The sequence below is a fragment of the Oreochromis niloticus genome, linkage group LG1 (assembly GCF_001858045.2).
Source record: "Oreochromis niloticus isolate F11D_XX linkage group LG1, O_niloticus_UMD_NMBU, whole genome shotgun sequence".
NCBI lineage: Eukaryota > Metazoa > Chordata > Actinopteri > Cichliformes > Cichlidae > Oreochromis > Oreochromis niloticus.
Genome location: NC_031965.2, coordinates 22,488,215 through 22,502,582, shown reverse-complemented (window position 1 = coordinate 22,502,582; position 14,368 = coordinate 22,488,215). Strand labels below are relative to the sequence as shown.

General features: G+C 40.4%; 1 protein-coding gene across 5 annotated transcripts; it reads right to left on the bottom strand.

Annotated features, from left to right (window-relative positions):
* Positions 1–81: 81 nt before the first annotated feature.
* On the bottom strand, positions 82–10,846 carry ccpg1 (cell cycle progression 1). 5 transcript variants are annotated; one of them, XM_005467079.4, is made up of 11 exons: positions 10,692–10,846; positions 7,534–7,623; positions 6,948–7,065; positions 6,769–6,854; positions 6,492–6,675; positions 6,312–6,404; positions 5,050–5,391; positions 4,854–4,915; positions 3,919–4,038; positions 2,003–3,294; positions 82–716 (listed from the first exon to the last, which is right to left on the bottom strand). In XM_005467079.4, the coding sequence occupies exons 2-11, from the start codon at positions 7,591–7,593 to the stop codon at positions 524–526; spliced, it is 2,550 nt and encodes an 849-aa protein (XP_005467136.1). In that variant the 5' UTR covers positions 7,594–7,623; positions 10,692–10,846; the 3' UTR covers positions 82–523. The 5 variants fall into 5 exon arrangements, with proteins under 5 accessions (XP_005467136.1, XP_025762309.1, XP_025762306.1 ...); XM_025906524.1 differs by having other exon boundaries at positions 6,769–6,842; XM_025906521.1 differs by lacking the exon at positions 10,692–10,846 and adding an exon at positions 10,247–10,497.
* Positions 10,847–14,368: the final 3,522 nt, after the last annotated feature.

The following is a 14,368-nucleotide window of genomic DNA, read 5'->3' as shown; positions in this document are numbered from 1 at the left end:
TTTTCATCAATTTAAAAACATTTTATATACAGTTACATTTCCTCAAATGTTATTTTTTCCAGTTTTTTTCCTTTTCCATCACAAGTGAAACTGTCCAGTTAAATTAAGTTAAAGGTGGAATGATAGGAAACAGCATGTGAGCTCTCACATCACACAAAGCTGTTAGTGTAGCAGCAAATTAAAACCATCAAACTGAACACAGAAACATCCAGAAGTGCCCCCACCCTTTTTTTAGTCTCTGCTGTTTTTAAATGAAGGTGTTGAGACTGAAGAGGGAGGTGCTCATCCGTCTAAAATTTACCAGCCAAATTTTAAAGAATGACTCAGTTTAACATCTTAGATAAACTCAAGTTACATGTAGTTAGGCCACGTCTTCCACTCCAACCTAATGATTACTTCACCAAACACCAAAGAGCTGAAGGCCGTTCAGTAGCATTCAAAAGTTGTGCAAACTTACAAAAACAAAAAAGGTGACTTTGCAACTAAAGTTTGTAGCCATTGTAATAAACTAGCTGAAATCGTTTCAGTATTTGGGGTCAAAGGGCATCGGGCCCAGCTCTATCTTGACGTCAGCCATGTGTCTGTCTGCGTTTCTTCCTGATCGGCTCCACTTGCGTTCGCTGTGGGGTCGAGACCGGGCGCGCTGCTGCTTACGCTGCTCGTGCTTTGTCCTCGATTCCTCCTTTGAGTCTGCCTCGGGTCCTTCAAACGGCCCACTGGATGATTCAAACACAACACAGACGAATGACATCACAGTGAGCGTGATGATATAAAAAAATAAATATGAACCGGCTGGAGCGCTGAAGAAAAGTGGGGAAAAAAACAGGTTCAGTCCTCACTCAACTAACCTAACCCCAACCTTTGTGGGGGACAAAAGGTGTATTTTTTTTGTTTGTTTTCAGGTGCAAACCTGTTACCATGGCAATAGTAATTTGTGGTAACGGCACGTGGTGTGCCTCTAATAATGACCTTCACTCTCTGGCTTAAATGGACCCTGTGAAAATGATAAAATGTAAGCGGACATCAGAATAATAGAACTGGTAGAAGATGCCACGTACTTATTCCACTATTTAAGCTTAAAGTCAGCCAGAAAAGTCAGAGGTGGACTCCAAGTACACACTTTATTGTAAGGATTCAATCAGCTTATCTAAACACCCGATGAAGGCTTGTACAACCCAATAAATCATTCATAAAATGGTTTATACACTTATCCCTGTATTTGAATTGTATGCAGGACTAAAGGAGAAAAACAATTTATGATTTGTATGTTACACCAGTTATTTCCAGTAGATAATCAAACTACAGACATATGAATTTTGATTAAATTACTTCAGTTATTAATTTTTGGAACTACAAACAACATTCAACCAAAAAAGGAACAATTGAAAACAGTGAAATTACATTATTTACAGGTAATTTGAGTTACAGCAATTGATTGCAATTCTTCACCAACCAGTCAGTCTCTGATGGACTGCGGTTGTTTGGAGTCTGAGTTCCACCCACCAGGTGACCCGTGCGATCGCCTTGTGCTCAAAAAGTTGCACAAGTAACAATTTGCAGTCAGTTGCAAAAAACAAAAAAGTAATGAAAAAACTGAGCTGACCGTCATAGTTTTACTCAAGTGTGACTACTGAGCCATTATTTTGCTTCCTTACAGTTATCGAACCACCTTTGATGAGCTCCGCCCCATTTTCCTGTCAGCGTGAGGCTGTAAAAGTGTCTGAGCTCTCTAGTTTGATTATTACTGTTTATTGAACATTTAGAGGAGCTGGCTTTTTTTAAAGGTCTGTTTTTATTTTAGTTATTTTTCACACATTTTTAGTTTAGATCACTATAAAAGCTTCACTTGGACTGTTTCTGAGAAATTTGGTGGTTTTATGGTTTTTTTTGTAAACTTATGACTTTAATTTTCACCCATCCAGCCTTGGAAAATCCCCAGAACTTTTATAAATTATTCAGACGCAACCTAACAATAAATTAAAGGATCTTTCTGGACGCTCACCTCGGGCTGTAACTCTTTGTGTTTGTTTCTCCAAAGAAGTGCCTGTAGATGTAGTCATCAACATCCCCGAAAGCGTCATCATCGAGGCCGTGGTACTTGCACATGTCTGCGAGAAAGTTTTCAACCCCGCTCACAAAGTCTGTGAACAGCATCTGGTCGTGAATGAACACTCCGTTGCGGAAGAAGTTGTTGATGAACTTCTCCAGCTCCTTCCAGTGGTGGAAGTGGTCGACCTCCTGCTGCAGGTAGCTCTGCAGCAGCTTGTGAAACTCGTCGGCTCTGATTGGCTCTGTGGCTTTGTTGAAGAGCCTGGTGGATTCCTGGTAGGCACAGTCGAAAACCCCGGAGCATCCCTTCATGTGGGCTTTGTGAGTGTTTTGCTCCCAGTCCTGGTGAACTTTGTCTCCTGACTTCCGGGTGTTGTGGCCAGAGTCGTGTTTGTGTCGTTGATGAGGCTTGTGGGATCTGTGCTGCCATGACTCCCTTGTATTCTTCTCATTGCTTCTCTGTTTATAAAACCCTCGGGCTTTATTGATGAAGGTCGAGGCAGAGTCCTTGAAATGTCTGAAAGTGGATTTGACAGAGTCAGAGAACTTCCTCAGGTTCTCCTTCACGGCCTCTTTGGCTTTTTTAATCTGCTCCTTGTGGTGATGTACGAACTCCTTGGTGGAGTTCTTCACAGCATCAAACGTCTCCTTCACTTTTCCCGCCATGCCATGCTTTGGTTTTTTCACTTTGGGCTCCGTGTCTCCTTTGGTTCTTTCCTCTTTGGTCTCCACATACAGCCGCTCCCACAGGTCAGAGCGCTGCTGCTCAAAGCTCAGCCTCTTCTCCAGCTCCATCAGACGGGACTGCAGCTCCTCCGCCTCTGAACCCAATTCCTTTCCGGCTCCTGGGAGTCGACTTCTCAGTCGACTTAGCTCTCTCCTCAGCTCATCCGTGACCTTCCTCTCTTTGTCAAGCTTCTTTCTCAGCGTCTGTGCTTCGGCCATCATGTTTTCCCGCTGGCCTTGGAAGCTTCTGGTCAGCTGCTTCTCTTCCTCCAGCTGCTCTTTCAGGTTCTGGTTTTCTGACAGCAGCGAGTCGGCTCCGGCTCCCATCGACTCCAGATCTCTGATCTTAGAGCGCAGACTCTTCAGCTCCTCCTGTAAGGCTGACAACGACATCTCTTCTCGCTGCAGAGAGCTTTTCAGCAGCTGGTTCTCAGCTGCTAGCTTCTGCTGCTGAGACACCATGTTAGTGTTCTCCTCCTCTTTCTCTTTCAGCAACATTTCCAACTTATCTCTCTGGGCCTTGATGGGAAAAAGAGGAACAGACACAAGATTGCATATGCTGTGATTACCTGAAGCAGTGCATTCACTAAAGTCATTCAATATTTCAACAATAAAAGTAAATATTTAGTATTTCTATTTTTAAATACCAGAAAAACTCAACCAAGTGTGGTGAAGGAATAATTCTTTTTGCATAGAAACACCCCGTTCTTCTACTGGGTTTGCAGAAATCCAGTGAAAAGTGTACGCAGCAACAAAAACATTATGATCCAGATGGGGGGGCTTTATCGATCTGATCAGCTGTTCACAGCACGCCCTATGTTGGAATATATGTTGTCACGTTGTCAGAAAGAATTATCACATGTTTTCATGTGCACCATCACAAGAGGAAGTGATGTCATTTTCCTGGGATTTTTTCTTGAATGTTAAATTCATGTAAAAGTTTAAGAGATACAGCTTTGATATTTGTGTATCTGGAAAAATCTGTACATTGTTTTTATTTATTTATGTATGTATTATTACATACATATACATAAACCTGGGATATAAAGTTTGTATTGATGCATACAAAGTTAAAATGCTCAAAATAAAATGTGAAGAGGCTCTGGCATAATATTATAAACCTGGAATGTCACCATCTGTTACCTGAACATTAGCCTGTTTCAGAATGAGCTCCTGGTTCTTGTTCCTAATACTCTCAAGCTCCATGAGCAATGGAATTTGGTCGTCATGCATTTCTTCCATGCCATACTCAAACAACTCTTCCTAAGTGAGAAAAAGAAATAAAACAAGCCCATCAAAGTCCTGCTTATGGCTCCTCCATCTTTGATTTTTTTTTTATCTATCTATTTGTATTTGAAGATGAATATGGTTCATGGCAGCTGAAGCGCAATAACCAAATGGTTGTTGGTTCTATATTTGTTTCACATCTTATAAGAGCAGAGGTGTCCAACATGAGGCCCGAGGCCAGATTTATAAAGTGGGAAACAGCACCAAAGTCATTAAGGACTGTTATACACTGTGAAAAGGCTCACTTCAACCAGGGCTGAGATTTTAATGAATAGGTGAAAGACATTTAAAGTTATAAGGTAAAAAATAAGGAGCAGTGTTTTGTTTGTGCAGTAACTTAAGTGGAATGCCCCACTTCAGGTTAAATTTGGGCTGAACTAAAAAGAGTTTGACACCCCTGTATAAGAGGAAGGTAAATATCCATATTTAGTCTTTACGACTGTGAGCTTCTGTTACAGTAGTACCAACTCAGCTCGACTAGGTTTTTAGGGTTTTCCATTAGGTGGTAGTACCTGATATCAGATACTCTTTAAGTACCTACTCAGCCAAGGTTCCAAGCAATCTGAGTCTGACTTTTGGTAGATTCTAATGCTTTTTTTACTGCACTATTGTAGATCAAATTCATACACACCACAGCATTATTAAGGACTTAAGAATAAAAGCAAATAAAGTGATAAATTATCCATGTAAGAAGTTACAAAAATCAAAAGCATGGCACAGAAATTCATGATTACTGTTCAACCAAAAATAATCAAATTACTCCTCGAATTGGGACCTGTGTAGTCACTGACCTGGGATGTAAGGTCCATCACATAGTCCAAATCAAAGAGCTTCTTCTTCATCTCGTATTTCTCTGTAAGTGAAATTTTTTTCACGTTAGTTCCACAGTAGACAGGAAACAGGTTGAACGACGTGAGGTACAGCACATCCCTAAAGTTGGTCCAACAACATTTTCTGCATTTATCCCAGTAAAGCTGGACTACTCACCGTAGAAGTGACCCAAACACAGGAAGGCAGCTATTACAAGAGTGATGAGGATAGAAGTTTTGAAGATGCTGCTGTTTTGGGCTCTCTCTTCAACATCCCGAGCAGCTCTTCTCACTTCAGTCTCCTCCTCCTCTTGCTGCTGCTTCTGTTCTTTAATGTCCTCCCCCTTATCATCATCATCACTTGGGCGAGATTCCAACACAGTCTCCTCCTCGGGGTCAGTCACGGTGTTTGTGGTACTCCTCCTCAATTTTCGTCTTCGTACAACAGTGCTGGCGCTGCGTCCAGCCTCATCCTCGCTGCTGCTTGAGTTTGTCACCACTGGCGGCTGCACTGGGAAAACTACGGTTAGAAAATGAGACGTTTTATATGAAGAGCAGGAAAAAAAACAACACACATGCAAACGGTTCAAAAATCAGGCACAAGTGCAGTTAATCATGCAGACAACAAGTACTGGCAGTGAGACCCCTGATCCATTTGCACACTGTGGGCCACATATAGCTCATTTTGATCTTACATGAGCCCAAACTTTAACTACACCTTTAATGGACAGTTGCACCTGAGTACTACTTGTAGCACCTGTCGTATTACATTAAAGCCACAGTGGATGCTCTAGCTCTGGTTTAGCTTGCTTGAGAACCGGTATATCAACCAGCACTAAAAACAAAGCTTAGAAATATTTGTTGAATCAGACAGTTGCTTTCCTATAATTTAAAGGACACTCCTTCTCTGGTGCCACTCCAGAGACTGTTCCTGCATTAATCACATTCAGACAACTACAGAGTTGAGTATACAGTACCACTAATTACTGACAGTCTGGCAGTCTGGAGCTGGCTATCCCCATATCACTGTTTTGTAACCAAATGTGAGGAACGAGGCAGATCTGTGTAAGAAACTGTGGAATACTGCAGTCATCTAAAGGCAGCCATACCACAAGACATTTTAACTGTTCTGGGACCATAATTCACAAGATAAATACCTCTGTGTGTTAAAAATGTATACCACACAAACCAGATGAGACTTTAAATGTAGTTTGAAACCCACTCCACTGTCCATGCTTTACATGCAGGCTTATTATCTCACTTCTCCAAACAGAAAAAATAAATAAATAAATAAATCTATTTGCTCAGGCACACAGGCTTTAAACTGTCTGACAGCATCTCATCGCCTCACATTGATTCAGCTGCATCGGGATTAATTTCGAGCGCTGCTCAACAAGCTAAGCATCAAATCAGAGTCACTGCATTTCCAAATCAGGCCACCTGGAAAAGAGCGGCCACCGGTCAGCTGACTTCTCAGACGGCTGCTTAAGTTCATCAGAGTCTGTGGAAGTTTCCATTGACTCAACAACAAACCTGCTTTGGCAAACAGGAGAAATGTTTGTGTTGTTGTTTTAATGTTGGTAATAAAATCAGTTGTCTTTAGTGTGTGTGCCGTCCTACCGGTCTCTGCAGCACTGAAGGTGTACTGGCTGCTGCAGGAGGTGCCGAGGTAAAGATCTTCACTGGCGGCTGCCTCCTCTTCCACTTCGGCGTGCTCCCCCTCCTTCAAGTCTGGCAGGGTCACGATGTCCGAGAGGTCGCTGGAGGACAGCACGGGCTCTTTCCCTGCAGCTTCATCTCCGGCCTGCAGACGATACGATGAAGACGAGTTATACAGCGAGAAGCAGGGATGAGACTCTGGATTAATTATGCCGGGGACATTTTCATGTCCTCTCACCTCCGAGGCGTTCAGTGTCTCATCTAAAGTTTGTTCTCCCAGAGTGTTGTCCAGTGAATCAGCAGTTCTCTCTTCTGCACACACAGCTGACAATGTGAACATAAATGTGTGTTGTGTCAAACAAACTCCATCAATCAAATTCACATCTGGATAAAAAAAGAAAAAAGAAGGAGCTTTACCAGCAGATACTGAAGTCTGAACATCCTGCACCTGTGGTTCTTCCACCAGAGGGCGCTCTAACAGCTCAGCTCCATACTCCACTGCAGTCTCGGATCCCAAAGTCTCAATATCTGAACCCTGCAAACACAACACAAATGTTCAAAAACCGAACACACTGGATGAACTTGATGTTTTCTAAATAAATGACTGTAATTAACTATTCAGAAAAGGAGAATTTAGTGATGAATTATAGCTGTGACTGACCAGCTATAGCAAAAAGTTAAAGGTTTTATCAATGAAGAAAAATATTTTAAATTTTTCTTGTTAATGAGGAAAAAAATGTATAAATGCATAAACAGAATACAGTAAAGTTTGTGCTGTCAGTGTCAGCATACTCTGGTTTGCAGTTAAACTTGTTTATCTTGTAAAACTCTAAAATAAACTTGAAGAAAGAACACAGGAAACTGTAATGTAGCATATCTCTTTAACATGTTCAACAATTCATTGACATTTTATACTTAATGACCCATGCAGACCTGATTAAAATGTTAAAAACCATAAGACAACAAGTGAGGATATAGGATAAACAGAGGAAAGGATTTATACCTCATTACTAATAATAGTCCAGCCACAGGAGGACTCCGCATCGCTGGAGGTCTCTGACATTTCTGTCAGCTGTCAGCAGCACACAGACGTCTGGAGGAGAGAAGAAAAACACCTGAACTTGACTGAGCATCATTTTCAAATTTACAATAAAATTGTTTTCAGAAGCTTTACACAAGTAAAAGTAGAAAACCAGCACTCGATAAATATTACATTCAAAGTAAGTCTAGTAATAAAAGTGAAACAAATAAAAATATGTATGTAAATTCAGAAAATTTAGATAAAGTAAAGGCACTCACTGGAGGAAAATGGCTCCTGAGTGTCTTATATATTATGCTTTTAATCAGACATACAGAAATATAAAAGCAGAGTTTGGTTTTTGTAGATGATGAAGGTGGAGTCCATTTTTTAACATATCAACTTGCAACTAACAATAATGATCTGCTGATTATGTTTCCAATAAATTAATTACTTAGTTCCTAAAACTTCAGAAAATACTTCTTTCTGAATATTTCTGTATTAAATCTACACTGTAAGTTCATGTGAGCGCAGCAACTGTGACTGACTGCTGCCATTTCTAATATCAACTTGAAGAGAGAAACACTGCCGCCAGCTGCAGAACTACGCAGGTACACCAGACAGATAAGTGCAAATGCTGCCAACGGCATCAGCTTCTTGACTGGGCTATGTGGTAGGCTGAATTAAAGTGACACCATCACATTGATATGTTGTCCAAACAACGCCTTAAAGCTCCCTTAATTATCAAAATTACTGAAGGTTAAAATGAGCAAAAGTAGTGAATTTTAAAAGCTGGAAGGAAGAATTGTACAAATATTAACCAAGCAACCAATAAACAATTATACAACCAAGAATCTAAGCTCTATAAGCCCGCCATACACTTTGAGGAAGCTAGTGCAGCCCACAATATTGTCCTCTGAAATAACGTGTAGGTCTCAAATAAAGTAAATAAATCCTCCCGTTTTTCCACTTCGATGCAGCACTCAAGTTCTTTCTTTATGTTGCACCGTCTTTCCCATCCCACCCATAAACAGAAACCTAAGCTGCTGAGAAAAACACTTTAAGCTTGTTCAGAAGTCACGCAGGGATCAATTAAACGCTTCAGCAGCACCACCCACACCCAGCTACAGGCATGAGCAAAAGGTCTCATCACCTTTGTTACACAGAAATAGAAAAACAAATACACATAACAGTCTAACAGTGCAGGCAGCGACACCGACAGCTGCACAAATCACTGAGTTATTATTTCTATCTTAGACTATCCCTGCAGTTCAGCCTCTTGTAGTGAAAGGCAAAGTGAGATGTGCAGGTGAGAGTGGCACATCCTGTTTATACAGCAGGGACTACTTTCACTCCATTTTATCACCAAGCTACATATAAAAAAAACAACAACCCCAAAACCCCCACACATCAGTTAAATAAATTCATAAATTCATCCACCCGTCACGCGGCACCCGGCTGACCAGTGGTGTCACTTTACATTCGATGTAAGTCAGGGCCAGACTGTTGCAGCAGTGGAGCTCCCGCTGAGCTCCACCTACGCCTGAGACAATATGCTGTAGTGAAAAGATGAGCAAGACCTGTATGCCACAAATTCACAGCAGGCCTGTCCAACTCGTTTTAGTTTGTGGATCTGACTGTAACACGCGAAAAAGCTTTCTGCTTGTCTGTGTGTGTTTCTTTGACTGCAAAATCCTCCGGCACCATTAGGAGCTGAGCAACCAAGCTTTGCACACAGATACATCTTAGACTCTGGAAGGTTCTTATCTAGATGTTAACATGTTGCCTAGAAACCATGTCGCAACAGCTTAAAATGATCTGTTTTTAGTATTTAAGCACTTATCAACACCTTATAAAAGAACTGTACAATTTTTTTTATTTATCTACAATAATATCTTATTCATATACACAAAAGTTGAATTATGCACAATATTGCCCTCAAGTTGCCTGGCAACCACCCTGCATTGGGTTAAGTGGCCTGTTTATAGTCTTTAGATATAGGATTTTTAAGACTGATATCAATACTCAGTGATTTAAAAATCCAATATTTACTCATGTCAGCCTAATTATTACTGAACATTGTTCTGCGTAGATCAGCTGTGTTGGACACGCAAGGCAAGCAGTGGTTGACTTGTCAAATGTAGAAAAAACAGACAAACTAACATGAATCAGTTGTGAAGAATCGTTTCTGCTTGCTTTCATGTGAAAGTCACAACACTCACTTGTTATTTACCGACCATTTACCGGTCTGCAACGTGCCCTCTGATGGACACAGTATTGAACATCAACATCACAATATAGTTGCGAGCAAGGTTATAATAACTAAAACTAAATATGCATAATGGCAAAGAGGCCAGCAGAAAATACAACAAAAATTACTTAATAGTTTTATAAAGATATTTAAAGTGGCCAAATAGGACTGGGTTGATTATAATGCAGAACACTGACCCGAAACAATAACACAGAGTCATAAATATACTTGGATAACAGCTAATTTTTTTTATTGTATATACATAAATCCTGTAAACTACAGCCTGTATATAAACACAGATATTAGTCATAAAAATCACACAGAAATATCAGTAATCACTTTTTGGCACGAAACCTCATTGGAGCCTTGTTGTGACATGCCTAGATCTACGCGGTACTGTGATAATACCGTTATAACCCCCAACTTTGGCAGTCTCAAACTCCTCACCCCGAATCCGGTTACATGTCGCCCTGCCGATGTGTTGTAACCGCAGCTAATGCCTTTTTTTCCAGCTGGTCACGAGCTGATACCTGCCAGTGTAAACAAACAGAGGAACCAGCGCCCTCTGGCGGTGAAAGTTAGCAGACGATGCCAACCAGCGCGCGGCCTCACGCTGAAAAAAGACGCTGTTTACGTCTCTAACGGACAAATCTGCGGTTAAACCTGCAGCAGCTACGGGCAGCGAACACCACCTTCGTCCGCTGACATCAAATAACCGCATTTGGTGTCAGTTTCGCTGTTAATGAACTAACTTCAGAGGCTTGTTATTACCGTCACCTCTATAAACGTCGTCGGAACGTATAATTTAAACCTTCTTGAGACTATCCGTTATTTTTAACAGCCGTTTAACATCACTGCAACCCAGAGTATGACGATAAGTGACTAAACTCACCAGTGTTTTGTTCCTAGCGGCGAGACAGCTGTTTGCAAGAAGCTCCACAGTTATTGCAGTATATGCCCGAGCCAGTTTAGCCGTTGACGCTGCGTAACCGACCAGTGGGAGGGAAGTGTAGTTTTAAAGGGTTTAGCTGGACACGCGGCGCAATGTCTTTTGCGAACACGCAAAACTACATATCCCATGAGTCAGCGCGGCAGCAAAACAAACTCAGCGAGGGTGGAGCCAAATCCCCGTGCGGCTGCGAAAAAGAAAAAAACATAAACAAGGAAGCGTGACGAAGCACCGACACAGTAACAATAACGAGGGCGGAGACACGTCGAAACAGAGCTTTCAAATGAGTGTTTTATATTTTTAGATGTGCAGCCTAAGCATTAGGCATTAAAGAAGCAAAGTGCCATACCTGACAACTTTAACTGAAAACACGTGGTCGTTGTTGTTGTGAGCTCAAATTGCCTGTCTCTTGCAAAAGACTTAATGAATACATGTTGCTCGACTGGTTTGGGAAAACATGGTGTTGCAATCCAAGAAATACTAAACAGCTGCAACGGTTCTCGAAGAAGAAATCTACTTTGATTTAGATGGAAGATACTAGTTTGTAAATAATGAAGAAAAAGTAAAGAAATTAATTGAAGATTTGTTCATGTTCCTGTAAAGCTTCACAGCTCTGTCAGTAACTACAGACACGCGTATGTGTTATTATTATGTTATACACATATATTATCTGCAGGGCAAATAGGCTTACAAGACATTATCAACGACAATAACAACAACAACAACAATAATAAAAAATAAAAAGTAGCAATATGAAACTAGACTGCCGTTTGTGGAGAAATTGCAGTGACATTGTTGCTACTTGGTCTCTGGCTTCTTGCTCAAACCTCTAAGGTAAATAAGGTGTTAACAGCAGCTGCTATTTGCATCATAAGAAGTTGAATGACTAAGTAGGTGGCTTATATACTGACACTGGTGCACAGACAAATAAACTGGTTAAGATAAAATAGAACATGTATGCATTGGGTAATAAATTTCAAGTGACTCATAGATCATTAACTGTCAGTTGCCTTCACCTCCAACAGTAAAGTAGCAGTGGGTGTTACCATGGTCACATGGTGTAACTCATGTGTCCAGCTGAAAGAAATTTATCTGAAATAGGTTTGGCACCGCTCTCATAAAATGGCCTATACAAAATTGTAACTGGTATCGACTAACTGTGAAAAACTAAAGTGACCCAAGGAGTTGCTCTACAAATGTGAGGTTTTCTTGTCTTAACGGTGTTAAGAATGTGGTCACAAGACCAAACACAAGATGGAATCATTGATCGGGTTCTAGTGGTTGTCTCACTCAGATCCATACAGCTGAAAAAATGTGTACATCTGCTGGTTTTGAGTAAGACATCCTCTGAAAAGCCCACTTCCACCGCTTGTATCCGCGATCTCGTTCTTTCGGTCACTACCCACAGCTCGTGACCATAGGTGACGGTAGGGACATAGATCAACTGGTAAATTGAGAGCTTCGCTTTTACACTCAGCTCTCTGTTCACCACAACAGATCGGTGCAGCGTCCATATCACTGCAGCCGCAGCACCAATCAAGACATAAAAAATTGTCTTATATCTGTTGAGTTCATCAGTTGAAAATGCCTGTTATCTGATGGGACTACTGCGGACATTTAATGTATTTGCAGTAAACACACTTAGAGCGTTGACCATTTGGGGGTGATGGGTGGAAGACAGGATAAAAGACACATTGTGGAAGAGAGCAAGAGATTAATAAGTAATGATAAAATGCAGAGTGGTATATAAACACACAGAAAGTGAAAAAAAAGTGAATGAAGAAGAAACACTCAGTCTATCATGGGAAACCCCAGCAACTGAAGCCTGTTGCAACATAACTAAGGGAGGATTCAGGGTCACAGGATCCAACCCTAACTATATGCTTTATCAAAAAGAAAAGTTAAGCTTAATCTTAAAAGCAGAGAGGGAGTCTCTCTCCCAAATCCAAACTGGGAGCTGGTTCCTCAGAAGATGGCCTAAAAAGACTAAACTTTGAAATACTCCAGGAACCACAACTAAGCCAGCAGTCTGAGAACAAAGACCAGATGCAGCTTTCTGCACCATCTTCTCAACGTCCTTATAACGTCCACATAAACATACACAGTATGTTTATGTGGACGTTATAAGGACGTTGAGCACATAAACATACACAGTATGTTTATGTGCTAAAAGAGAAATATTTATTTTGGAGTGTTTTATACATCTATGACTAAAACAACTGCAGCACAGTACCTTTAATACCTACGGCAACTGCATACTGTATAGAAAAGTTAAATGACTGCTCAGAGTTTCAGATAAAATCAACAAAGACCAATTTAAACAGCAGATATTTTAGCATTTCTGTATTTTTATTTAAATTGAGAATCAGACTTTTTATCATTAGCTGTTTGTATAGAAACTTCTATCTAAACATTTTTGGAAACTTCAGTCATTCAGCTGGCACAGACCAAATATAACAAAACATTAAGAGAAAATATCAGGTAACATAATAATTACATAAAGATACATTCAATTTCAAACACTTGAAACCTGCTTTGTCCTGATGGATGAGCAGCTGTGGGTCCCCCTGAGTCTGACTGTAAATGACCCTCAGTGCTCCTCCACACAGGATTAGAACATTACTGCAGAAGACTGTGTGTGTTTAATCCTTTAAATTCACATGTTTTCAACATTTATGAGATGAAAAGCAGCACATCAACTTCCCAGGTCCCACGTTTGATGGCCGTACATCTTGGCCCTTAAATCTTACAAGCATTAAGGACCCCAATCACGTTTAATCTGTACCCATAAAAACAATATGGAAACAAACACCAGAGGTAGGACTCATGTCCCTACATGAACTACTTAAGGGTCCGATCCAGAACCTGCTTGACCAGAGCGGTGATGTGCGTGTAAAAGCACAAAGTTCAGATGTTTTTGGATTCTGGATGGGACCCTTAAAGCTCTGCTCAGGCAGTACGTCTGAAGACAACGATTCAAACTGTTTTTTGCAAAAGCAGGAAAACATTATTTAGTATATGAAAAACCACTTAAGAGCAGCTGTTTTTGTGGGAAATGAAATGATTAAAAACACGCTGTAACGTCTCCATCCTCCTCACAACATTCAGTAATAAAATTAGTACAACAGCAGTGGAAATAACATTTCACACAAAGATAGGATGATTTTAAACTGATCTCTCGCCAACATGCAACGGTGACCTTTTAATAAAAAAATTCTTTGGTTTGCTTTTTCTTAAGAAAGAAAGTTAAACTGATTGTGTCACCTAAATATTTCAAATGATTGAATCCTCTGCAAAGTCCTCTGATTAAAAATGCAGAAATGTGACAACTTGTGCACCCACTGACATTATAGCTCATTTATGCAATAAAATTACTTAAAAATGCAATTTTTCTTTTCTTATGAGCACTTAGAATGAAATTAAACTATAGAAATACAATAATAATACACTTTAAACATTTTATTCCTTCTAATTATTTTTTACACTCATTTACAGGAGACAAACCAGTGGATGCACGTTGACACACAGCTGCACTGCCGCAACACAGACTGCTAATCCATATAAAATACTGTATTTAACTCTTATAACATTATAACCATGCAGACATATGTTTGCTTCAG